Here is a 25534-nt window from a genome sequence, read left to right as displayed (position 1 = left end):
CTAGCAACAGCTCCAAGGATCTTTTAATAATGTAATCAGAGAGCGGGGTATTGCGGTGTTTCCTTATTTGGACGATATCTTGGTACTTGCTCAGTCTTTACATTCTGCAGAATCTGACACAAATCAACTAGTGTTGTTTCTTCAAAAACATGGTTGGAGGATCAATTTACCAAAAAGTTCCTTGATTCCTCAGACAAGGGTAACCTTTTTAGGATTCCAAATAGATTCAGTATCCATGACTTTGTCTCTAACAGACAAAAGACGTCTGAAATTGGTTTCAGCTTGTCGGAACCTTCAGTTTTAATCATTCCCTTCAGTAGCTATGTGCATGGAGGTTTTAGGCCTCATGACTGCAGCATCGGACGCGATCCCCTTTGCTCGTTTTCACATGAGACCGCTTCAGCTTTGTATGCTGAGCCAATGGTGCAGGGATTATACAAGCATATCACAATCAATATCCTTAAATCCCATTATTCAACTATCTCTGACTTGGTGGTTAGATCACCATCGTTTAGTTCAGGGGGCCTCTTTTGTTTGTCCAACCTGGACTGTGATCACAACAGATGAGAGTCTTTCAGGTCGGGGAGCTGTCTGGGGATCTCTGACAGCGCAGGGGGTTTGGAAATCTCAAGAGGCGAGATTACCAATCAATATTTTGGAACTCCGTGCGATTCTCAGAGCTCTTCAGTTTTGGCCTCTTCTGAAGAAAGAATCGTTTATTTGTTTTCAGACAGACAATGTCACAACCGTGGCGTATGTCAATCATCAAGGTGGGACTCACAGTCCACTAGCTATGAAAGAAGTATCTCGGATACTTGCATGGGCGGAATCCAGTTCCTGTCTAATCTCTGCGGTTCATATCCCAGGTATAGACAATTGAGAAGCGGATTATCTCAGTCGCCAGACCTTACATCCGGGAGAATGGTCTCTTCACCCAGATGTGTTTCTTCAGATTATTCAGATGTGGGGGCTTCCAGAAATAGATCTGATGGCTTCTCATCTAAACAGGAAACTTCCCAGATCCAGGGATCCTCAGGCGGAAGCAGTGGATGCGTTGTTACTTCCTTGGAATTATCAACCTGCTTATGTCTTTCCGCCTCTAGTTCTTCTTCCAAGAGTGATTTCCAAAATCATAATGGAGCGTTCATTTGTACTGCTGGTGGCTCCAGCATGGCCACACAGGTTTTGGTATGCGGATCTTGTTCGGATGTCCAGTTGCCAACCTTGGCCACTTCCGTTAAGGCCAGACCTTCTATATCAAGGTCCATTTTTCCATCAGGATCTCAAATCATTCAATTTGAAGGTATGGAGATTGAACGCCTAGTGCTTAATCATAGAGGTTTCTCTGACTCAGTGATTAATACTATGTTGCAGGCTCGCAAATCTGTGTCTAGAAAGATTTATTACCGAGTTTAGATGACTTACATTTCATGATGTTCTTCTCATAAATTCTCTTGGCATTCTTTTAGAATTCCTAGGATTTTACAGTTTCTTCATGATGGTTTGGATAAGGGTTTGTCTGCAAGTTCCTTGAAAGGACAAATCTCTGCTCTTTCTGTTCTGTTTCACAAAAGATTGCTAATCTTCCTGATATTCATTGTTTTGTTCAGGCTTTGGTTCGTATTAAGCCTGTCATTAAGCCAATTTCTCCTCCTTGGAGTCTTAATTTGGTTTTGAAAGCTTTACAGGCTCCTCCGTTTGAGCCTATGCATTCTTTGGACATTAAATTACTTTCTTGGAAAGTATTGTTCCTTTTGGCCATCTCTTCAGCTAGAAGAGTTTCTGAATTATCTGCTCTTTCTTGTGATTCTCCTTTTCTGATTTTTCATCAGGATAAGGCGGTTTTGCGGACTTCATTTAAATTTTTACCTAAAGTTTTGAATTCCAACAACATTAGTAGAGAAATTGTTGTCCCTTCGTTGTGTCCTAATCCTAAGAATTCTCTGGAGAGATCTTTACATTCTTTGGATGTGGTAAGAGCTTTGAAATATTATGTTGAAGCTACTAAAGATTTCAGAAAGACTTCTAGTCTATTTGTTATCTTTTCTGGTTCTAGGAAAGGTCAGAAGGCTTCTGCCATTTCTTTGGCATCTTGGTTAAAGCTTTTGATTCATCATGCTTATTTGGAGTCGGGTAAATCCCCGCCTCAGAGGATTACGGCTCATTCTACCAGGTCAGTTTCTACTTCCTGGGCTTTTAAGAATGAAGCTTCTGTTGATCAGATTTGCAAAGCAGCGACTTGGTCTTCTTTGCATACTTTTACTAAATTCTACCATTTTGATGTTTTCTCTTCTTCAGAAGCAGTTTTTGGTAGAAAAGTACTTCAGGTAGCTGTTTCAGTTTGATTCTTCTGCTTATAATTTCAGTTTTTTTAATTATAAGATTAAAACTTTTGATTTGGGTTGTGGATTAATTTTTCAGCGGAATTGGCTGTCTTTATTTTTATCCCTCACTCTCTAGTGACTCTTGCGTGGAGTTCCACATCTTGGGTATTTGCTATCCCATACGTCACTAGCTCATGGACTCTTGCCAATTACATGAAAGAAAACATAATTTATGTAAGAACTTACCTGATAAATTCATTTCTTTCATATTGGCAAGAGTCCATGAGACCCACCCTTTTTTATGGTGGTTATGATTTTTTTGTATAAAGCACAATTATTCCAATTCCTTGTTGATGCTTTCGCTCCTTTCTTATCACCCCACTTCTTGGCTATTCGTTAAACTGAATTGTGGGTGTGGTGGGGGGTGTATTTATAGGCATTTTGAGGTTTGGGAAACTTTGCCCCTACTGGTAGGAATGTATATCCCATAAGTCACTAGCTCATGGACTCTTGACAATATGAAAGAAATGAATTTATCAGGTAAGTTCTTACATAAATTATGTTTTCAATATATAGTCGTGCCTGACATGTCCTTGATCGTTAAAGGGTTAAGTATACCAATTTTTAACCTTTTTTTAATAAAGTGTTATTTTAGTTTGTATAGTGGCGTAATTTCCACAGTACTTCAGAGGGAATAGAGTGCTAATGTGTATCCCTTTTCTTAACTTCTTAGTTGTATTGGTTAATGCTGCAGTAGATACACAGCACCTAGTAGCCAGATATATACCACATTCAAGGCCTAATAGCAATACCTTTAATGGCAATATCCCTAATTTTTTAATAAACTAACCAAGTAGCGCCATCAATTTATTTTTCTCTAAACATGCACAGACACACAACACAATCTCCCTCACACACACAGTAACATCCTGATTATTTTATACAAACATATACAATATTAGAGAGGGGATCATTGTCTTTCCTACTAAGGTTCAGATAACAAGTGGAGCACAATTTAACGCTCCCACTTGTTGACTGCACATCGAAGTAAGCTTTTTGCGCTGGTTGTGCTCTTATTATGAGTTGAAAGTTAACTGTTTTCGCTTGCGCGCTAACCTGAATAGAATAAAAAACAAAAAGCAGGATATTGTGCGTGGGATAACCTATTCCTCCATAGAAGTTAATGGAGCAAAAAAAGTAGAAAAAGGAAATTTATGCTTACCTGATAAATTTATTTATTTTTCAATACGACAAGTCCACGGATTTCATCCTTACTTGTGGGATTATGCCTCCGGGTCAACAGGAGGCGGCAAAGAGCACAACAGCAGAGCTGTATAAATAGCTCCTCCCTTCCCTCCCAATCCAGTCATTCGACCAAAGTTAGGAAGAGAAAGGAAAAGCCAAGGTGCAGAGGTGTCTGAAGTTTAACAAAAATATAAGAACCTGTCTAAAAAAAACAGGGCGGGCCGTGGACTCGTCGTATCGAAAAAGAAATGGATTTATCAGGTAAGCATAAATTTCCTTTTCTTTTTCAAAATACGACGAGTCCACGGATTTCATCCTTACTTGTGGGATACAATACCAAAGCTATAGTACACAGATGAAAAGGGAGGGACAAGACAGGGAACCTAAACGGAAGGCACCACTGCTTGAAGAACTTTCCTCCCAAAAACAGCCTCAGAAGAGGCAAAGGTATCAAATTTGGAAAATTTGGAAAAAGTGTGAAGAAACAACCAAGTTGCTGCCTTGCAAATCTGTTCAACAGAAACATCATTTTTGAATGCCCATGAGGAAGCCACAGCCCTAGTGGAATGAGCCGTAATTAGTTCAGGAGGCTGCTGTCCAGCAGTCTCATATGCAAAGTGGATGATACTCTTCAGCCAAAAAGAAAGAGGTAGCCGTAGCTTACTGACCCCTACGTTTCCCAGAAAAAACAACAAACAATGAAGATGATTGGCGAAAATCCTTAGTCGTTTGTAAGTAGAACTTCAAGGCATGAACAACGTCCAAATTATGTAACAGACGTTCCTTCTTAGAAGAAGGATTAGGACAAAAGGAAGGAACAACAATTTCCTGATTAATATTCTTATTTGAAACAACCTTAGGAAGAAAACCAGGTCTGGTTTGTAACACCACCTTATCCGAATGGAAAATGAAATAAGGAGGATCACATTGCAACGCCGAAAGCTCAGATACTCTTCGGGCAGAAGAAATAGCAACCAAAAATAAAACTTTCCAAGATAATAACTTAATATCTACGGAATGCATAGGTTCAAACGGAACCCCTTGAAGAACTTTAAGAACCAAATTCAAACTCCAAGGAGGAGCAATAGGTCTAAATACAGGCCTGATTCTAGTCAGAGCCTGACAAAAAGATTGTACATCTGGGACATCTGCTAGACGCTTGTGTAACAATATGGATAAAGCAGAAATCTGTCCTTTCAAGGAACTCGGACAACCCCTTCTTCAAACCTTCTTGGAGAAAAGACAAAATCCTGGGAATCCTAACTCTACCCCATGAGTAGCCCTTGGATTCACACCAATAAAGATATTTACGCCATATCTAATGGTAAATTTTCCTTGTAACAGGCTTACGTGCCTGGATCAAGGTATCTATAACCGAATCAGAAAACCCACGCTGAGATAAAATTAAGCGTTCAATCTCCAAGCAGTCAGCTGTAGAGAAACTAGATTCGGATGATGGAAGGGCCCCTGAATGAGAAGGTCCTTCCTCAATGGGAGCCTCCACGGAGGCTGAGAGGACATGTCCACCAGATCGGCATACTAAATCCTGCGAGGCCACGCAGGAGCAATGAGGATCAATGATGCCCTCTCCTGTTTGACTCGCGCAATCACCCGGAGAAGAAGAGCAAACGGGGGAAATACATAAGCTAGGTTGAAAGACCAAGGTACTGCCAAGGCATCTATTAGCTCGGCCTGAGGATCCCTGGACCTGGACCCGTATCTCGGAAGCTTTTCATTCTGACGAGATGCCATGAGATCCAACTGCGGCCCGCCCCATCTGAGAACCAGGCTGGAAAATAACTCCGGATGGAGTTCCCATTCTCCCAGATGAAACGTCTGTCTGCTCAGAAAGTCCGCTTCCCAGTTTTCCACCCCTGGGATGTAGATCGCTGACAGATGGCAAGAGTGTGACTCCGCCCACTGTATTATCTTGGATACTTCTGTCATCGCTAAGGAACGCCTTGTTCCTCCCTGATGATTGATGTAAGCTACTGTCATGATGTTGTCTGACTGAAACCTGATGAATTGGGCCGAAGCCAACTGAGGCCAAGCCTGAAGCACATTGAATATGGCTCTGAACTCCAGAATGTTGATTGGAAGGAGGGACTCCGCCTGAGTCCATACACCTTGAGCCCTCAGGGAATTCCAGACTGCTCCCCATCCTAGTAGACTGGCGTCCGTTGTCACTATCACCCAAGAGGGTCTGCGGAAGCATGTCCCCTGGGATAGATGATCCAGTGACAACCACCATAGAGGAGAGTCCCTTGTCTCCTGATCTAGAGTTATTTGAGGAGACAAATCATTATAATCTCCATTCCACTGTCTGAGCATGCTCAGTTGCAGAGGTCGCAGATGAAATCGAGCAAATGGAATGATGTCCATTGCTGCCACCATCAAGCCAATTACTTCCATCCACTGACGGCCGAGGATTGGACTGAAGGGCTCGACAGGTAGTCATGAGCTTTACACTCCTGACCTCTGTCAGAAAAATTTTCATGGAAAGAGAGTCGATTAGAGTTCCCAAGAAGGGTACCTTTGTCTGTGGAATTAACAAACTCTTTCCCAGATTTACCTTCCACCCGTGAGTTCTCAGGAAGGAAAGGACAAGGTCGGTATGAGACTTTGCCAGCTCATAAGAGGAAGCCTGGATCAGAATATCGTCCAGATAAGGCGCCACCGCAACGCCCCGCGGTCTTAAAACTGCCAGCAGAGACCCCAGAACCGTTGTGAAAATTCTGGGAGTTATGGCAAGACCGAAAGGAAGAGCCACGAACTGGAAATGTTTGTCCAGAAAGGCGAATCTCAGGAATTTGTGATGATCTTTGTGAATGGGAACATGAAGATATGCTTCCTTTAGGTCCACGGTAGTCATAAATTGACCCTCCTGGATCAATGGAAGAATGGTACGAATAGTTTCCATCTTGAAGGATGGGACTCTGAGAAACTTGTTTAAACTCTTGAGATCTAAGATAGGTCGAAAAGTTCCCTCTTTTTTGGGAACTACAAACAGATTTGAATAAAATCCCTGTCCCTGTTCCCGAGTTGGAACTGGACAGATTACCCCCATGGAAGAGAGGTCTCTTACACAGCATAAGAACGCCTCTCTCTTTATCTGGTCTACAGACAATCGAGAAAGAAGAAATCTTCCTCTGGGGGAAGAGTTTCTGAACTCCAGTTTGTATCCCTGATACACTATATCTATTAGGCAGGTACTACTCCAAACGAGTATTGTAAAAGAAACAAAATTTATTGAACATCTTTAAAAGAATGAACATTTTCTTACAATATTGTGATGGGAATGATATGAACCTAAAATTTACAGGGGTGTATAGCCAGGAGACAGTCAATTACTTAGATCTTACTATACAAATTGTAGATAATACAATAGTGACCAGTACATATAGAAAGCAAACAGCAGGCAATACCATACTGCATGCACACTCTCAACATCCAAATCATCTAGTCCGGTCTATACCAAAATCTCAGTTCTTAAGATTAAGACGTAATACGAAGGTAGATAGTAGCAGTCTATAGAACTTAGGGAAAGACTAAAAATAAGAGGATATAATCCCCAACAGCTGGAAGATGTGAGAAAACTGGTTCAAAATAATGAAAGTACAAATCAGGAACAGGACTTGTTTCAAAAAACATTCATCAATGATTCTAACTTTAATGATGCAATTGTTTTTTCTACACCATATAGTCAACAATACGAAGAAATAGTTAAAATTTTGAAAAGACATCTTAATTTGTTGCAATCGGATGATGCCCTACAGCCCTTAATACAACATTGTAAATTTGTACCCAGAAAATCCAGGACACTAGCACAAACTTTATCACCTAGTTTAGTCAGAAAACATACCCCAACACTAAAGTATGCCACTTCTTGGCTAAATAAAAAAGGTACTTTTATGTGTGGAGTACGTATGTGCTTGGCATGTTCAAGTGTCTCACAGGAAGATCATTTTGTGTGTCAATATGATAAAAAAACATACCCTATTGATTTCTATGCCAATTGTGGTTCCAAATATGTGATCTATTTATTAACCTGTAATCTTTGTTTTTTTCAGTACGTAGGTAAGACTACCCGTACTATTAGGACACGTTTTAATGAACATGTCCGGGATGTAAAAAACTATAGTACAGACTCTTCGGTCGCTGAACACTTTAACAATAAACATTTAACAAATATTGCACATCTTTCATTTCAGGTTATTGATTTAGCTAGTATCCCTTTAAGAGGAGGAAATAAGGATAACATTTTAGAAAAAAAGGAACTCTATTGGATACTAAAGTTAAACACACGCTTTCCTTTAGGTATGAATAGGGAATGTGATATAAACTACTTCATAGATAGTTAACTGAAAATATGAATACAAATATATATACTTGCTTAGAATTCACTATATTAAGCATTCATTTGTTTGCATATATTTCTCTTTTTGTCATAATGTTGTATTATCTTGTTTCACTTCAAAATCTAAAAAATTGTTTTTGAATATGTTTTTTGACATGATATTGGTAGAGTCTTTGATATTGCTTATGCTACTAATTTAACAAAAAAATATTTTTGTAATTATATATTTTGATGTCAATATGAGATTGTTTTTATCCTGTTTCCTGTGTCTGTGGGCTTGAAGTGGTTAATCCAATTACCACCTCAGCCTATAAACATGTGGGATTGAGATACAGACCTCAGTCTATGAGTAAGCACCAGTGAGGTGCGAAACATGTCAGACTTACTGCTCTTTTGCTGCCATGTCTGTTCATTCTTTTAAAGATGTTCAATAAATTTTGTTTCTTTTACAATACTTGTTTGGAGTAGTACCTGCCTAACTGCTTCTTGTCTTTGAATATTCACGGATTGATCCTCTGTTTAAGGCTACGGTACTCCAGGGGAAGGTAATATGTTATTGCCCGTTTGGGCTTCCGGTTACGCAGATCGAACGCCTAGGTTACGGCACTACTTTCTACACTATATCTATTGCCCAGGGATCCTGAACGTCTCTTATCCAAGCCTGGACGAAGAAGGATAGTCTGCCCCCTACTAGATCCGGTCCCGGATCGGGGACCAACCCTTCATGCTGACTTGGGTGCAGCAACGGGTTTTTTGGACTGTATGCCCTTGTTCCAAGCCTGGTTGTGTCTCCACGTGGACTTGGATTGAGAATAGCTCCCTTCCTGTTTAGGGGAAAGAGGTAGAGGGTATTCCCTTAAAATTTCGAAAGGAACGAAAATTACTTTGTCGACCTCTCTGTTTGGATTTTTTATCCCGAGGGAGGAGGTGACCCTTGCCTCCCGTGATGTCAGAAATAATTTCCTTCAAGTCAGGACCAAACAGGGTCTTCCCCTTATAAGGAATAGCCAAAAGTTTAGATTTGGATGACACATCCGCAGACCAAGATTTCAGCCACAAGGCTCTACATGCTAAGATGGAAAACCCTGAGCTCTTAGCCGCCAATTAGGTAATTTGTAGAGAAGCATCTGTCACAAAAGAATTAGCCAATTTAAGGGCTTTAATTCTATCCTGTATCTCTTCCAAAGAAGTCTCAGTCTTAAGAGATTCTTCCAGAGCATCAAACCAATAAGCAGCCGCAGTCGTAACCGTGACAATACAGGCCGCTGGTTGCAAAAGCAACCCTTGATGAACATAACGCTTCTTAAGGAGACCCTCTAATTTCCTATCCATAGGGTCCTTAAAGGCACAACTATCCTCAATAGGGATAGTAGTTCGCTTAGCTAAAGTGGAAATAGTGCCTTCCACCTTAGGAACAGTCTGTCAAGAATCCCTGATAGCTTCCGCTATAGGATACATCTTCTTAAAAACGGGAGAAGGAGAGAATGGAATACCTGGTCTCTCCCATTCCTTAGCAATAATTTCCGAAGTTCTCTTGGGAACTGGAAAAACATCAGAATAAGAAGGAACTTCTAGATATCTGTCCAACTTACTCAATTTTTCTGGAGGAACCACAATTGAATCGCAGTCGTCCAGAGTTACCAAAACCTCCCTCAATAAAAGGCGGAGGTGTTCCAACTTAAACCGGACAGACACCGATTCTGAATCAGTCGGTAGCAGGGTGCTTTCCGATTCAGAAAGTTCTCCTTCAGATAGGGCCTCCAATTCTGAGCCCTGCGATGGCACATCTGATATCGCCATTAAAACATCAGAAGTCGTATTGGCCACGAGGGTGTCCTTCCTTCTGCGTTTGCCTTGCAATACGGGAAAAGCAGATAACGCTTCGGAAAGTGTAGAAGACATAACTGCCGCTATGTCCTGTAGTGTAATCGCAGTCGAAGCTGCAGAGATACTGGACAGCGCCTGAGCAGGCGTTAAGGACTGTGACGCTTGGGGAGAAAGATGCGGCATACTCTGAATCTCATCGGTAGAACCCTGAGAAACATCCGCTTTTGTTAAATCTTTATCAAAAAACATTTGTTCTCTAAACTGCAATGCCCTCTCAGTACATGAGGGACAAAAAGTAACAGGAGGCTCCACATTTGCATTCAAACATAATGAACATGTAACATTCATAATATCTTCCATGTCAGCAAATCAAGCAAAACAGATTTGGTCATGGATTGCAAAAATAACCTAATATGACAGTAAGCAAGGACCTCTGAAATATAACGTGTAACTGTGCCTTTTAATTTGACTAATAAAGTAACAGTACTCACACTCTGGCCAATCTAACATGGGACAGAAAGAACAGCTATAAGGAATAGCCAAAGTCTTTTTTAACCACAGGCCTGCCGTTAAACTAAAGAGCCTCTGCCGCCTCAACAGCTCTGCTGAGGTGCCTAACTGCCCCCTCGTTACTCCGATCTCCAAGTTACCCTGCCTAAGACCGCTTGCTTTACGATATAACCAGGTGGTCTCGGCAGTCAGCAAAGGAACAGCTCTCTCTTCCACCCACGCTCCGTAAGGTACTAGCAGAAATTAGAGCCGCGCGGCTCTCCTGAGCGCGGGAAAATAACTCCGCCCTTCGTGGGCGTCAACTAACCGCTATAGCTATCTGTCTAAGAAACCGCGATCCAAATATCGCTGCATAAGTGGTGAATGTGCTTACCAGATCGAGATGCACCGTACTGTGACCGGTGCTGAAGGGCAGGCTAGCACTCTACAGTGGCTAGTACACTGATCAGGGTGTCCCCGGCAAGGTTCTCAAATGGAATCCAAGTTTTGGCAAAAGATGCAGACACACTGCCTGAAGAAACGACCAGTGTGTTTTGGGTTGAGAAACGCGTTGCTGTATGAAAAAAAGCGTTCTTTTTTATCTTTTAATATTGGTAGTTGTCCTTTTGTTTTTATCCTTCTTTTAATCCCACAAGTGGGTATTGAAAGTGTCTGCATCTTTTGACAAAACTTGGATTCCATTTGAGAACCACGCCAGGGACACCCTGATCAGTATACTAGCCAGTGTAGAGTGCTAGCCTGCCCTTCAGCACCGGTCACAGTACGGTGCATCTCGATCTGGTAAGCACATTCACCACCAACATCTACCTATTCATATGGAACATATTACACTATATAATAATATTTGGACAATATACAAACTTACATTCAGCGCGCCTCTTGAAGTTCCCCTCCAGGGTTCTTTAAATATATATATATATATATAACACACACATAAATATATATATATATATATACATATACATACATAACCACACACACATATACATATATATTTGCAGGGAACACACAGTTCCCCATAGACCGCAATGTGAAGGCACTTTTCAGTGCCTTTTTTTCCTAACACCCAACATCCCCTAACTTTAATCCATAAAACCTGCATTGAGCAGTTAATATTTTACAAATTAAAGATGCTCATCATTTTATTTTAAATAAAACACTTAACCTTATTTGGGGGGCAATTGGGGAAAATTCTAAAAATTAACCAGAGATCTGATTTCTGGTTAATTTTAAGAGCACTAATTGGTACTGCAAGCTTGTAATGGCTGGTTATTAATCGCGCACCCTTTAACAGGCAGATTTCCCCGTTTACAGGCACGCAATATATTAGCAATCCACTTTTAATCTAGCCCTAAATATGAATATTGCATAAATAAGTTTTTACACTATTTAATCTACTTAACGGCAAAGGGCTCCAATGCACACACATACATTACACATACATACATTATATATATATATATATATATATATATATATATATATATATATATATATATATATATATATATATATATACACACACATACACACACACACACACACACACACACAAACATGAAAGAAGAACTGTTAGCAAATGTGTAATACAAACAAGATCAGCTACAGTCACTTTTTAGGCAGTCCCAAGGTGTAAATAAATGTTTATCTGCAGGATAATGGTTAAAGCCAAGTAGCTGTGTAAAGTCCCGCAAATGTTCTGAACCAAATATAATCATGCAGCAAATGAACGTATTAGGGTAAGAAAGTCCAGGATAAGTCACTGGAACTACTGTGAGTATGGCCGATACTTATCTGGTCCCCGCTGCGTAGAAAAGGAGCACCAAACCAGTGTGAACGCTGGAAAAAGAACTCCTTGGGTAGTAAACTTGACCCCTTCGTGGCTATGTCATTCACGGACAACTTCCGCCGATGATCCTGGGCAGGCATATAGCCCGCCAGTTCCGTCAACAGGTAATGGCCGTGTCGACTCCACATGCCGTCCTCAGTCGACGGTTCTCTGACGTCAGAGGTCTGCGCGTCGTCGCACAGAAGGTCCACTGGATCCCAAAGGAAAGTCAGAGTATACGGCTCCTTAATAACAGAGACCGGGCTCAAAGCTACAGACAGCCAAAAGCGGTATCCCATCCGCTGAATATAGTAGAAGGAATCCCCGAGGGGAAGCAAAGAAGGCTAGTCCGAGCCAAAGTCCTTGATCAAAAAGGAAGTTTATTCAGCATAGTAGCCATTGCATAGGTGAATAGACAAACTTAACACCTGACGCGTTTTGCGCATGCGCACATGCGCTTCATCAGAGGTGATGAGTTCTAGGTGAGTGTAGACCTATATGCAACAAGGCAGCCAATAGAAAACCAGAAATGGTTTAATCAAAACAAACACCTAACAAGAGGTGGTGTTAAAGGCTGTATTGTCATATACTGGCCCCAATACCTAGTTTATATTTAAAGCATACATCGGAATGCAATATGTAACATATATGTAATATACTACAGAGTTAAATGATTTAAGACAACTAATAAAACAATGCTAAGTGTAAACAACATAACAATCAGCATCTTATTACAAAATAAAATAAAAACAATAAAGTACATTAGAAAAACTTTGAAAACATAAAATCCTGATCGCCTATAAAGTTAACCAGCAGTGTCTGGAGTGTAGATAAATTTACATGAGCCCAGGCGGCTGGATAATGGACAATTGTCAAATAAAAAGGACACAATAGTGCCAAAAATGGACACTATATTTGTAAATAAGATGATCATAAATAAAAACAATAAAAATAATATAATAATATAAAAATGAAAATAAAAATCACAATCATAAAACTCTATTACTCAGAATAGTAGCCAATGTTAGAGCTAAGGGAAAGTTAGAAAAAGCTAAAAGTCAAGCTAAATTAATATAAAGTCCCCTACAATGGCTCTATGGCTTCAAAGATTAACAAATGTGAAACTTCAAAAACTCAATGAGGAAAAAGGAAATGAAGGAATATCATATAGTATGATATGGGGGGGGGGATATATATATGTTACCCAGTAATGGAGAAAAGGTGGAATAGAATATAATAAATAGATGGAGACTCTCAATTGACAGTGATTTTAAGCATCTATTCCACAAACAAATCCACATCCATTCATTTATTTATACCTTCTGGGGCCCTAGTGTGTAGTTTAACAATCCAAGAAATTTCTTTTTTTCTAAGATTATTTTCCCTGTCACCCCCTCTAGGATGTTTCTTAATTATGTCAATGCCAATGAATGAAAGATATTTAGATCCCTGGCCATGTAATCTAAAATGTTTGGCTACTGGGGTCTTAGGTTCTTTTTCATCCAGCGAACGTAAATGTTCACGAATTCTGTCTTTCAATGGACGTGTAGTGATGCCTATATATTGACATGAACAGAATAAACAATTGACTAGATATATGACAAATTGGGAGTTACAATCAATTCTATCTCTGATATGATACACTTGTTTAGTGACCATAGAAGAGAAAGTATCAGTTACTGTTATACAGGTACAACCCTTACAGGGTACATGACAACATTTAAAGCATCCAGGTTTTGGACTTAACCAATTAGATCTAATTAAATGTTTACCTGCAAGGTGCTTTCTTGTTATATCACATAATGTCGGTGCTTTTCTGGCTATGCATTTAACTCCCTTTGTGAGAATATCTGTTAATGTCTCATCCCCTTTTAAGATTGTTAAGTTGTTCTTTACTATTTTACAAATCTGTTGGTACTGTCTACTGAATTGTGTAATAAAAAATATATATTCTGATGAGGCATTATGGCACTTCCACGGTCATGTTTCTCATTAGTATTAGCTTTGGTCATGAGTAAGTCCTGTCTGTTTAATTCCACCACTTGTCTTTCTATCCGTTGTAACAAATCTTTGTGATAGCCCCTGTCAATCAGTCTGTTAGTAAGTTCCTGTGCTTGTCGATGGTATTGTGTTAACTCAGTGCAGTTACTCCTCAGGCGCAAGTATTGGGCTTTGGGGATACCCCTCTTCAAATGGTGAAGGTGACATGAATCGCTCTCAATATTGTATTTCTAGCCAAAGGTTTACGAAAAGTTGATGTAGAGACTGCATTATGTGTTATGCCTAAGCTTAGGTCCAAAAAATCTATATTACATTTTATGTGTCTGTGCTGTAAATGTCAAATTTTATTCATTATCGTTCATAAAATCTATGAATGTATCAACAGTTTGACCCTCAGCATTGTCCCAAATGACAATAATGTTGTCTATAAAGCGACCATATAATATAACACTCGCTTTATAGGGGAAGGAGTCTGAAAAAATGCGCTTTAACTCTAACCACCCCATGTAAATGTTGGCATACGCGGGGGCCCCCATCGCCGTGCCACATTTTTGAAAATAGTATTCGCCTTGAAAGATAAAGAAATTAGGCTGCAGAAGAAACTCTGTAGTTTGAATAATAAATAGTATAAACTCATCACTGTAGTTAGAGTGTCTGTGCAGCATAAAGTCAATTGCCTCTAGGCCCAATGCATGGGGAATATTGGAGTAAAGGGCTGTAACATCAATAGTTGCCCACATGTATGTTTGCCTCCAAGTGATATTTTTAATTTGAGTTATCAAATGTGTGCTATCCCTGATGTAGCCTGGTAAGGCCAGCATGCTAGGTTGAAGTACATGGTCGAGCCAGCCACCCAATCCTTCATAGAGTGATCCTGTGCTTGCCACAATGGATCGTCCAGGTGGTTTTTCCAGTCCCTTGTGTATTTTTGGCACAATCCGGAAATATGGGGTGGTCGGCTCTTCCACATAAAGATAATTAGCTAATTCCTTATCCAAAAAGTTGTGTTCAACTGCAAAGTCTAGTAAGTGATTCAATTTATTTTTGAAAGAGCTAGTGGGATTAAACGTTAGTTTAGTATACAATATAGAATCATTAAGTTGAGAATCAACTTCATTAATATAGTCCTGTTTGTTTAGAACTACCACTGCCCCCCCCCCCCCCCTTATCCGCCTGGACTATGATTATATCATCATTCTGTCGAAGTTTTATTAAAGCTTTTCTCTGTTGTCTAGTAAGATTGTCGTTTGGCATGTGTAATGGATTGATATCAACAGTCCTATATAATTCAGTAAGTTCTTTCTCCACTACTCTCTGATAATGGTCTAACAAATAATGTCTAGAGTGAATTGAGCAAAAGTAAGATGTGCTTTTGTACACAAAAGATGTGTTCTTATTAGCTAGTGTGTCACTATATCTAGTGGTTTCCTGTTCCAAAGTGATTACATTTGTTAAATGAATCAAATCAGTGTATTTTAATCAGACTGATTCCTGCTGAGTGGGTATGGGTGGTACATATGATGTGTCATCATCTACATTGTGCTTAAAGTGTTATACATATATCCCCCCATATCATACTATATGATATTCCTTCATTTCCTTTTTCCTCATTGAGTTTTTGAAGTTTCACATTTGTTAATCTTTGAAGCCATAGAGCCATTGTAAGGGACTTTATATTAATTTAGCTTGACTTTTAGCTTTTTCTAACTTTCCCTTAGCTCTAACATTGGCTACTATTCTGAGTAATAGAGTTTTATGATTGTGATTTTTATTTTCATTTTTATATTATTATTATATTATTTTTATTGTTTTTATTTATGATCATCTTATTTACAAATATAGTGTCCATTTTTGGCACTATTGTGTCCTTTTTATTTGACAATTGTCCATTATCCAGTCGCCTGGGCTCATGTAAATTTATCTACACTCCAGACACTGCTGGTTAACTTTATAGGCGATCAGGATTTTATGTTTTCAAAGTTTTTCTAATGTACTTTATTGTTTTTACTTTATTTTGTAATAAGATGCCAATTGTTATGTTGTTTACACTTAGCATTGTTTTATTAGTTGTCTTAAATCATTTAACTCTGTAGTATATTACATATTGCATTCCGATGTATGCTTTAAATATAAACTAGGTATTGGGGCCAGTATATGACATTACAGCCTTTAACACCACCTCTTGTTAGGTGTTTGTTTTGATTAAACCATTTCTGGTTTTCTATTGGCTGCCTTGTTGCATATAGGTCTACACTCACCTAGAACTCATCACCTCTGATGAAGCGCATGTACGCATGCGCGAGACGCGTCAGGTTTTAAGTTTGTCTATTCACCTATGCAATGGCTACTATGCTGAATGAACTTCCTTTTTGATCAAGGACTTTGGCTCAGACTAGCTATATATATATATATATATATATATATACACATACATACATACATACACACACACACACATACGGCGATAAGTCTGCCCAGAGGGCAGTCTATGTTTAAAAACTACAAACCCCCCCCCAAGCTAAACCTAAACTAATAGCTCTATGAAAATAACCTCCCCCCCATCAGCTCTTTTTCTAACCCAAAAAAGCCCTAATCTAAAAAAAAAAAAAAAAAAGAAAACACCCCAAAAATTAAAATAAAAAGCTTAAACCTAAGCCCCAAACTCAGGTACTCACTGTTCCTGAAGTCCGGCGGAGAAGGTCTTCTTCCAGATGGATCCATCATCTTCTATCTTCATCCGGAGTGAAGGCAGTGCGCAGCGGAGGTGCAAAGCTGTGTTCCCGATGCCTGGATCCTCAGCGGCAGTCCTCAAAGGCTGCATTGGCGTTCCTCGGCGGCACGGAGGCTCCTCTTTATCCGATGTCCGTCGTAGACTGAATTCAAAGTACCACAATAAATTTGGGGTACCTTGCATTCCTATTGGCTGAAATGTTTAAATCAGCCAATAGGATTAGAGCTACTGAAATCCTATTGGCTGTTCAAATCAGCCAATAAGATTTCAGTAGCTCTTATCCAATTGGCTGATTTCAAAATTTCAGCCAAGAGGAATGCAAGGTACCTCAATAAATATGGGGTACCTTGCATTCAATCTTCAGTGTGCGACGGACGATCACATGAAGCGGAGCCTCCACGCCGCCGCGGACCGCCACTGAGGATCCAGGCATTGGGAACACAGCTCCGCACCTCTGCCTTCACTCCGGATGAAGATAGAAAATGATGGATCGTCTGGAAGAAGACCTTCACCGCCGGACTTCAGGAACAGTGAGTACCTATTTGGGGCTTAGGCTTTTTATTTTAATTTTTAGTGTTTTTTTAGATTAGGGTTTTTTATGCATTAAAAAGAGCAATGCCCATACAAATGCCCCTTTAGGGGCAATGGGTAGTTTAGTTTTTTTAGTGTTAGTTTTTTTTATTTTGGGGGCTTTGGTGGGTGGCTTTTTACTGTTGGGGGGGAATTAGTATTTTTTTTAGAGGTAAAAGACCTGTTTAACTTAGGGCAATGCACTACAAAAGGCCCTTTTAAGGGCTATCAATAGTTTAGATTAGGAGGTGTCATTAAATTAGTTATTTGTGTTGTGGGGGGGTTGGAGGTATAGGTGTTAATATATTAATTAGGGTTATTGCGATGTGGGGGTTTGGCAGTTTAGGGGTTAATTAGGGTAATTGCGATTTGGGGGTTGGCGTTTTAGGGGTTATTTTAATTATGTTATTTATGGATTAGGGGTTAACGGTTTAGGTGTTTGTTAATATTTTGTGCGGGAGGTTAGGTTTTTTTGTTATACTTCGTGCGGGTGGTTGCATGTTTTTATTTTTATTTCTTGCAGGCGGTTGCGTTTTTATTTCTTGCAGGCGGTTAAGTGTTTTTTTAGTTATTTCATGCGGGCGGTTGCGTGTTTCTTTTTTTAAGGATTCGGTGGATTCTTTCACCATCATGCCATTTTCTGAATCTACCTGGCTGCAGCTTCGCAATCTTTAATATGTTGTGACGTTTCGGGTCAATCACCCCTTCCTCAGACATATGTATTTAGGTGTGTGTGTGTGTATATATATATATATATATATATATATATATATATATATATATATATATATATATATATATATATATATATATATATATATATATATATATATATATATATATATATATATATATATATATATATATATATATATATATATATATATATATATATATATGTCTCTAAATACAAATATAAATACATACACATATGCACAAACATATAAACACACACATATATATGTGTATAGATACTGTAGATAGATAGTATACATACATACACACACATACAGTATACAACATAAGTGAGTACACCCCTGTGCAATAATTCAAAATTGTATCACTTCTGAATAGCTGCATTATTTCTATGTTCTAAGTGTAGTATTTCTTCTTATGATCAATAACAATTACTTTAGAAAGACAATATAGAAAATGCAGGCCCCAAAGAAGAAACTCAATGCAACAAAAGTGAATACACCTGTGACCACTGACACACAAGTTAGATCATTGAAACAAAATCGAGTACACATGTGATTTCCAATTAGCCTAATTTTATGAACATGGCTATAAAATTACCTGTGAACACCAGAACTTTCTCAATGTTGGACCTATGGGCTGTGTCTATATGCACAACTGTATCATGGCTCCACATGGAAAAGAATTGCCAGAGGAATTGAAAAATCTGATTGTGAGACTTCACAAAGATGGAAAAAGATAGAGGAAGATCGGTGACCAACTAAAAACCAGTCTAAACACAGTTGCAGCAGTAATCAGGGACAGTACGCTACTTGCCACGGACAGTACGCTACTTGCACAATCTAGCTCTGAAAAGCAGTCGGGCAAGTGCTTCAGAATTGGCTCAGGGGCTATCAATGGAAATTGGATTTTCTGTGACAGCTCAGACATTGCATAATGTCAACCTATATGCACAGTGTCCAAAAAAAACAACCTGCTTGCTCTTTAGCAAAATGTAATCTTATAGTTTTGTGCCAAACAGCACAAAAAGAAGCCTGATGAACATTGGGAGCAGATTATTTAGTCAGCTGAGACAAAGATGAATTTGTTCGGCTCAGATGGGGTCCAGCATGTTTGGCGTGAACCTGGCTAGGATTATTACAGTGAATGCATAGTCCCAATAGTGAAGCACCGAGATGGGAGTATGATGATATGGGGCTGCATGAGTGCAAATGGTGTTGGGGAGATGACATTTATAGATGGCACCATCAATGCCTGTAGATATACCAAAATACTGGCTGACAAGATGACTCCCAGTCTCCAGAAGCTTGTCAGAAGAGGAATATCCCAGCATTATAACAATCTAAAGCACACTGCCAAAATCACAAAAGAGTTTAAGCTGAAAAAAAGTCAAAACTATGACCTGAACAAGTATGTCCCCTGACTTGAATCCAGTAGATCCCATTTGGAGTATTTTAAAATATAAAAGTAGAGCATCACAACCCCTCGCGCAAAGAGCAGCTGAAAAAAACCGTCTCTGAAGAATGGCAGAACAACTTTCCAGATATTTGTGCAACACTGGTATCCTCCATGCCCATGAGGATTGAGTCCCTCATCAAAAATAAAGGTGGACATATAAAGTACTGAAAAAATAAAACATTTAAATCTCAGTACTGACTTTTGTTGCATTGATTTCTTACTGTGGGGTCAGTATTTTTAATGTAGTAAATCAAAACTGTTAGTTTTTAAGTTTACATAAGAGCAAATACACTACTGTAAATCTTAGAAGTAATACAATTACTGTAAGGTTAGACAATTTTTAATTATTTGAAATTTAAGTGATATTGCACAGGGGTGTACTTATGTTGTATAGTGTACATATACATGTATAGGTATGTATCTCTATGTTAAAGTGAAGGTAAACTTTGATTAATGAAAGCCTGTTTTTTTTAAATACTATTAAAAACATGGGCCCTTTCATTCATCAAAGTTTAGAAGGCAGCCGTTTTGATTAAAAACGTACCTTTGTTTTTTTCACAGTCAGAGCAGCTTCCCCCACCCGGAGATCCTCTCTTCACACATCATCAACGACTAATCCAGCTTCCTTCAATCACGGCATGGCCTCAGGCAATTTCTACCCTGGGGGGAGAAGCCATGATTGGAGGAAGCTGGATAAGTCATTGATGACGTGTGAAGAGAGGATCTCTGTGTGGGGGAAGCTGCTCTGGCTGTGCAAAGAAGAGAGGTAAGTTTTTAATCAAAACGGCTGCTTTGTAAACTTTGATGAATGAAAGTGCCCCTGTTTTTAATAGTATTTTTAAAAAACGGACTTTCATTCATCAAAGTTTACCTTCACTTTAAAGCCCTTTGTCTGTATTTTTTTCTAACAACTGAGACTTCATATCTTTGAGCCCTTGTAACTTTTTTGTGCAATATTTTTTTAAATAGTTTTTATTAGTTGGTGTTGAGTGTAACTGTACTTTGTAATTTATTTTTTATTTGTTTTGTGACACTTTTTTGTTTCCCTAAACAGTTAACCAGGGCTCTGAAAATGCCGTAATCATTCTAGCGTACATTCAACTTGTAATACGAGCGGACGTCTGAAAATAGCTGCGATAAAACCCCTTATGGCTTGTGTATAACTGTTAACGTGCCCCTCGTAACCTGGCCCTAAATGTATCTAAAATAAATGTGCCACCCACGGGCTGCATCCCTGCATTTGCACGTGCGTCTTCACAGCTCATTAGAATATGCTACTCAAATGCGTACACGATTGCACACTTATACATTTTCATAGTCATTGCTGCTGCCACTTCTCAGCTGGGTATTTATCACTAATAATAATTAGCTGGTTCTGGCTTTAGTGCTGTGACTTGCTGGTAGAGTATAATGTCCCTTTAATTTTGTTTACGTAAAAATAAATATTACAAACATGTTTCTCTGCTGGTCTTTCACATGTATTATAGAAAGTTTAAGTACAATGCCCCTTTAACTCACAATAGTTAACAGACAGGACCTACAGATAAGCAGATCATATAGTGCTGTGGGGTTTATTTTATGCTCCTACAAAGTGCTATTGATGTATCTGCAGCTGATCAGATGACAATAGTAATGATTATACGCTGGCAGATATAAATGACAGCAGCTGTATAGGGCTTGGGTGTCATGTGATCAGGATAAATAAACACTAATCAGTGAGTATCAGGCTATATTGTACTGTAACACTCAGTGTGTGATTGAGGTAACCCCCTGACTGGTGATAAAATGTACAGCACTTACAGACAATAAGCTATAACAAACAGGCAATACCCCATAAACACAGGACACGTCACACACGTGCACTTACCTGCATTGTCACTGTCACACATGTCCTGCATTGGAGCTTCCAGCTGACACGTTACACTCAGATCTTCTGTTTTAACATCTACGTTAGTATTAATGTCATCTGTCAGGACAATTATTGGAGACAATATTTCATGACTTAGGATATAATTTCACCCCAAAAGCAATTCATGTTTAACACAGTAATGGGTACTTAAAGTGAAGGTCAGGTTACTAATAGTGCCCCACGGCTTTGCATAGACGTTTAAAAATTAACAAGGGTTTAATTCATGAAATGTTTCATATGTATATATTTTGTAGAGTTTTTATCTATTTAATGTTTCGACGATAAGCGCAGCTCTCCTGCCCGCCATATTGTCAAAATGATTGACAGATGACGATTTGCATAAACGTCACGGCCCGGGGGGAAACAAGGATTGGTTCTTTTACGAATCGTCATCTGTCAATCAATTTGACAAAATGGTGAACGGGAGAGCTGCGCTTATTGTCGCAGCGGTAAATAGGTTAAAATTCTTCAATATATTTATAAATATAAAACATTTCATGAATTAAACCCTTGTTAATTTTTAAACGTCTATGCAATGCCGTGGGCCACTATTAGTAAATTGACCTTCACTTTAATAGCTATACACTTAAAGGGACAGTCTACTTAAAAATTGTTATTGTTTAAAAAGATAGACAATGCCTTTATTACCCATTCTACAGTTTTGCATAACTAACACTGTTATATTAATATACTTTTTACCTCCGTGATTACCTTGTATCCAAGTCGTATCTAAGCCCATGTAGATTGCCCTCTTTTCTCAGTTTATTTCATAATCTTGCATTTGAGCCAATTAGTGCTGTTGCTGCATAATCATTCTACACGGGAGTGAGCACAATGTTATCCATATGACACACATGAACTAGCACTGCCTGGCTGTAAAAAGTTAATAAAAGGCACAGAGATAAGAGGTGGCCTGCAGGGGTTTAGAAACAGGTAAACTGAGGTTATAAAGTATATTAATATAAAAATGTTGGTTATGCAAAGCTGGGGAATGGGTAGTAAAGGCGTTATTTATCTTTTTAAACAAAAAGCCCCCATAAATTATGCTTACCTCATAATTTCCTTTACTTCTGATGGAAAGAGTCCACAGCTGCATTCATTACTTTTGGGAAATAAGAACCTGGCCACCAGAGGCTTAAATACTCCTCCCACTCCCCTCATCCCCCAGTTATTCAACCGAGGAACAAGGACCAGTAGAAGAAATATCAGGTGAAAGGTGCCAGAAGAACAAACAAGGACGCCCCACACAAAAATTACAGGTGGGGAGCTGTGGGCTCTTTCCATCAGAAGAAAAGGAAATTATCAGGTAAGCATAATTTATGTTTTTCTTCTTAAATGGAAAGAGTCCACAGCTGCATTCATTACTTTTGGGAAAACAATACTCAATCTATAGAGGACACTGAATGCCAAGACGGGAGGGTAAAAAAGGCGGCCCATTCTGAGGTCACCAGGCCTAAACCCCTACCCAACAAAAAACCCTGCTTTGTCTGAAGCCGAGAAAAACCTTAAAGAAAAGGCCCCAAGGACACTGACCCGCAGCTAGTCCAGAAGCCAAGCTAGAGACCGCAAATCGGACTCGACTAAGTCAACAGTCCTCCAGGAGACACTGTTGCCCAACCGTCGGTCCCCCACCACGATAACAACAAAGGGGACACCAGTCTAAACCCCCAAAGGGACAAGGCAAGGAGAACCGAAAGGTCCCCCTAATCCATAAGAGGAAACCTTCAATAGTCAGCCCAGTTAGCAAAGACCCAAAAGGGGCCCAAACAGAGAAAAGGAAGCTACTCCTATACCAAGCTGAACCCGGGATAAGACCGTGCACAGAGACAGAAAAAGTCTTCTCTCCAACATCCTGCAAGCATTGAAATGCAACTAAAGACAAAGTCCTCACAGCATCTGAACATAGAATATTAAAGTATCCAACCACAAGAAAATGTGTAACAAACCCAGGTGAAAAACCCTGAGACGAGAACACAGAGTCCACATTAGGATGACACAGAGAATACTTGCGAGGAAATAGAAGCAGCCAAGCAAGAAACAGAATGCAAAAGCAACCCCCAGAGGGCAGCCGCCAGACCTACACACAGGTCTCCAAAAGGGGAACATAGAACCTCAATCGAGGCCCCCCGAAAAGGAGAGGATACACTCAAAGCCTGAAGTAAGTGCAAACCCTCTACCTGTAAACCTAGGGAGCTAGTTGAAAGCGAAATCGATATCCTAGTAGACTGAGCTAGCAGGATAGTTCTCAACTATGCCCATCTAGATCCTGGAAAGACAACATCTTTCAGAACCCACACCCAGCCGGACCAACCCAGCATCAGTGGATCACATAACAGGGGAACAGAATAACCCTGAAACTAGTTCAGGAACTAGCGGAAGGATGGTCACAGCCAACCCCACAGAGTACAGGTACAACCCGACTCCTAAAACAGACGACAAGGCCGTAGACCCAAGGATCTAGCAAAAAGGCCCAACAAGTCTCACTTGGAGCCAGCAAGACTCCAGATGGAACGTAACAATCCCAATCTTTCTTCCAGGAGAAGCCCCAAGAAAAGGACTACATCTCCATAAGAAGGAGAATAACCCCTAAGGAAAGGAATGTAACCGGAAGGGCAACATCTGCCCTTAAGGCCCAAAGCCACCAGCTAATGGGAGGGAGAAATCTCCACATCACCTCCACACAAACAGAGGAATACAGGGATAAAAGGCGTGAAGCCTTCCCAGCACTGGGAAACCCCGAGCTAAACAATGTCCCCACAGGGATCAACCATCAATGGAAAAAGACCAAAAGGTCCTATAACTCAGCCAGACCGTACACGTCCAAGAGTAAAAGCTGCATCTAGTTACACTGTAAACAGCTTACACGCACACATTCAAGGTGCCAAGAGCTGCAGCAGGTTTCAAACTGCAAACCTTCCGCATGCTAGACAGCTATTCATGCTAGCTGTTGGACCAAGCTCAAAAGGACAAATCCAGAGCCCTAGAAAAACGAAGGCCAAACCGCTCAAACTGCGGTAATCGAGCGCAAAGCCCTCAAACCCTCCACTGCGTGGGGGAGGAAACTCTAGGTTCTGATAATATCAGACGTCTGATAGAGTGACGCAACGGAAACTCCACTGACCCGGTCATCTATGACTGAAGGCTATAAAGGACTGAAACAATCCTTCCCGCCTCACGGACCCACAGGTCCTCTCGAATACTTAGTTGAAACATGTAAAACAATGATAACCTGAGCACTCAGCGCTTTGACCGAACCAGCAGAGCAGAACAGCGCCACGTGTCTGAACAGCCGCAAAACAGAATGAACCCAACAGGACCAGCCTGCACTCAGGGTCCTAACCGGCAAGCTGCATACATCCTCCCTCCGAGGGGAAGAAAGGAAAACAGACATTTATAACATAGGACTAACATGTCCAAAACTACCTCCAAAGAAGTAATAGAGAGAATCGATCCCAGAAGATTCCAGAAGGAAAAGACATCCTATCGGATACAAAGAAATATAAGGCAACCCGGAGGTTAACAAGAAGACACAGGCCTACCTGCAGGACCAGCCAAACGGAGCCCTCATCTTTCATAAACTGGGAAAGATCTCAATAAAATAACAATCAGGAGATTACGTCATCCCCACGTCTAATGAGGTGCACCATTCGAATTAGCAGACTGAAAATCCCTGTATCCGATAAGAATAGGGTTATTTAACAACTGAAAAACATGTCTGAGCAATACGCGAAGGCGCACTATTCTGTAACGAAAGGCACAACACTCAGGGACAGCTAAACCTGCAGGGAACTGTAGAGGCCCTCCCCAAGACGGAAGACCCGGGACAATAGGGCACGAGCACAATCACAAATAGACGTCTGAACTCTGCAGATGAATAGTCGCCAACATTATGTGAAAGTGAAAACGTGCTGCAACCTCCGGAAGGGAACACGCCATGCTGCATGGAGGAATGATTATAAGCTGTGTTACCCGCATGTGTAGAAGTATGGATTGGTAGGGAACTCGCCTCTCGGAGGACAGGACCCCAGAGGCGGATGGCTCAGCTGTCCCTTTATTCCCAGAGTCCGAGGAACAAGGC

The 25534-nt window shown here is 40.0% G+C and overlaps 1 protein-coding gene across 2 annotated transcripts in view; it reads right to left on the bottom strand.

Annotated features, from left to right (window-relative positions):
• LOC128657306 (oocyte zinc finger protein XlCOF7.1-like) overlaps positions 1 to 25534 on the bottom strand; it is a 142113-nt gene that overhangs the window by 100387 nt on the left and 16192 nt on the right. For both annotated transcript variants that reach the window (XM_053711599.1, XM_053711600.1), the window contains exon 6: positions 21415 to 21513. In XM_053711599.1, the coding sequence (XP_053567574.1) occupies positions 21415 to 21513 (99 nt within the window). The remainder of the gene's footprint in view (positions 1 to 21414; positions 21514 to 25534) is intronic.

Source organism: Bombina bombina, chromosome 4 (assembly GCF_027579735.1).
Source record: "Bombina bombina isolate aBomBom1 chromosome 4, aBomBom1.pri, whole genome shotgun sequence".
In the NCBI taxonomy this organism is placed as follows: Eukaryota; Metazoa; Chordata; class Amphibia; order Anura; family Bombinatoridae; genus Bombina; species Bombina bombina.
Note: the sequence above shows the minus strand (reverse complement) of the source record. Positions and strands in the feature narration are given on the sequence as shown.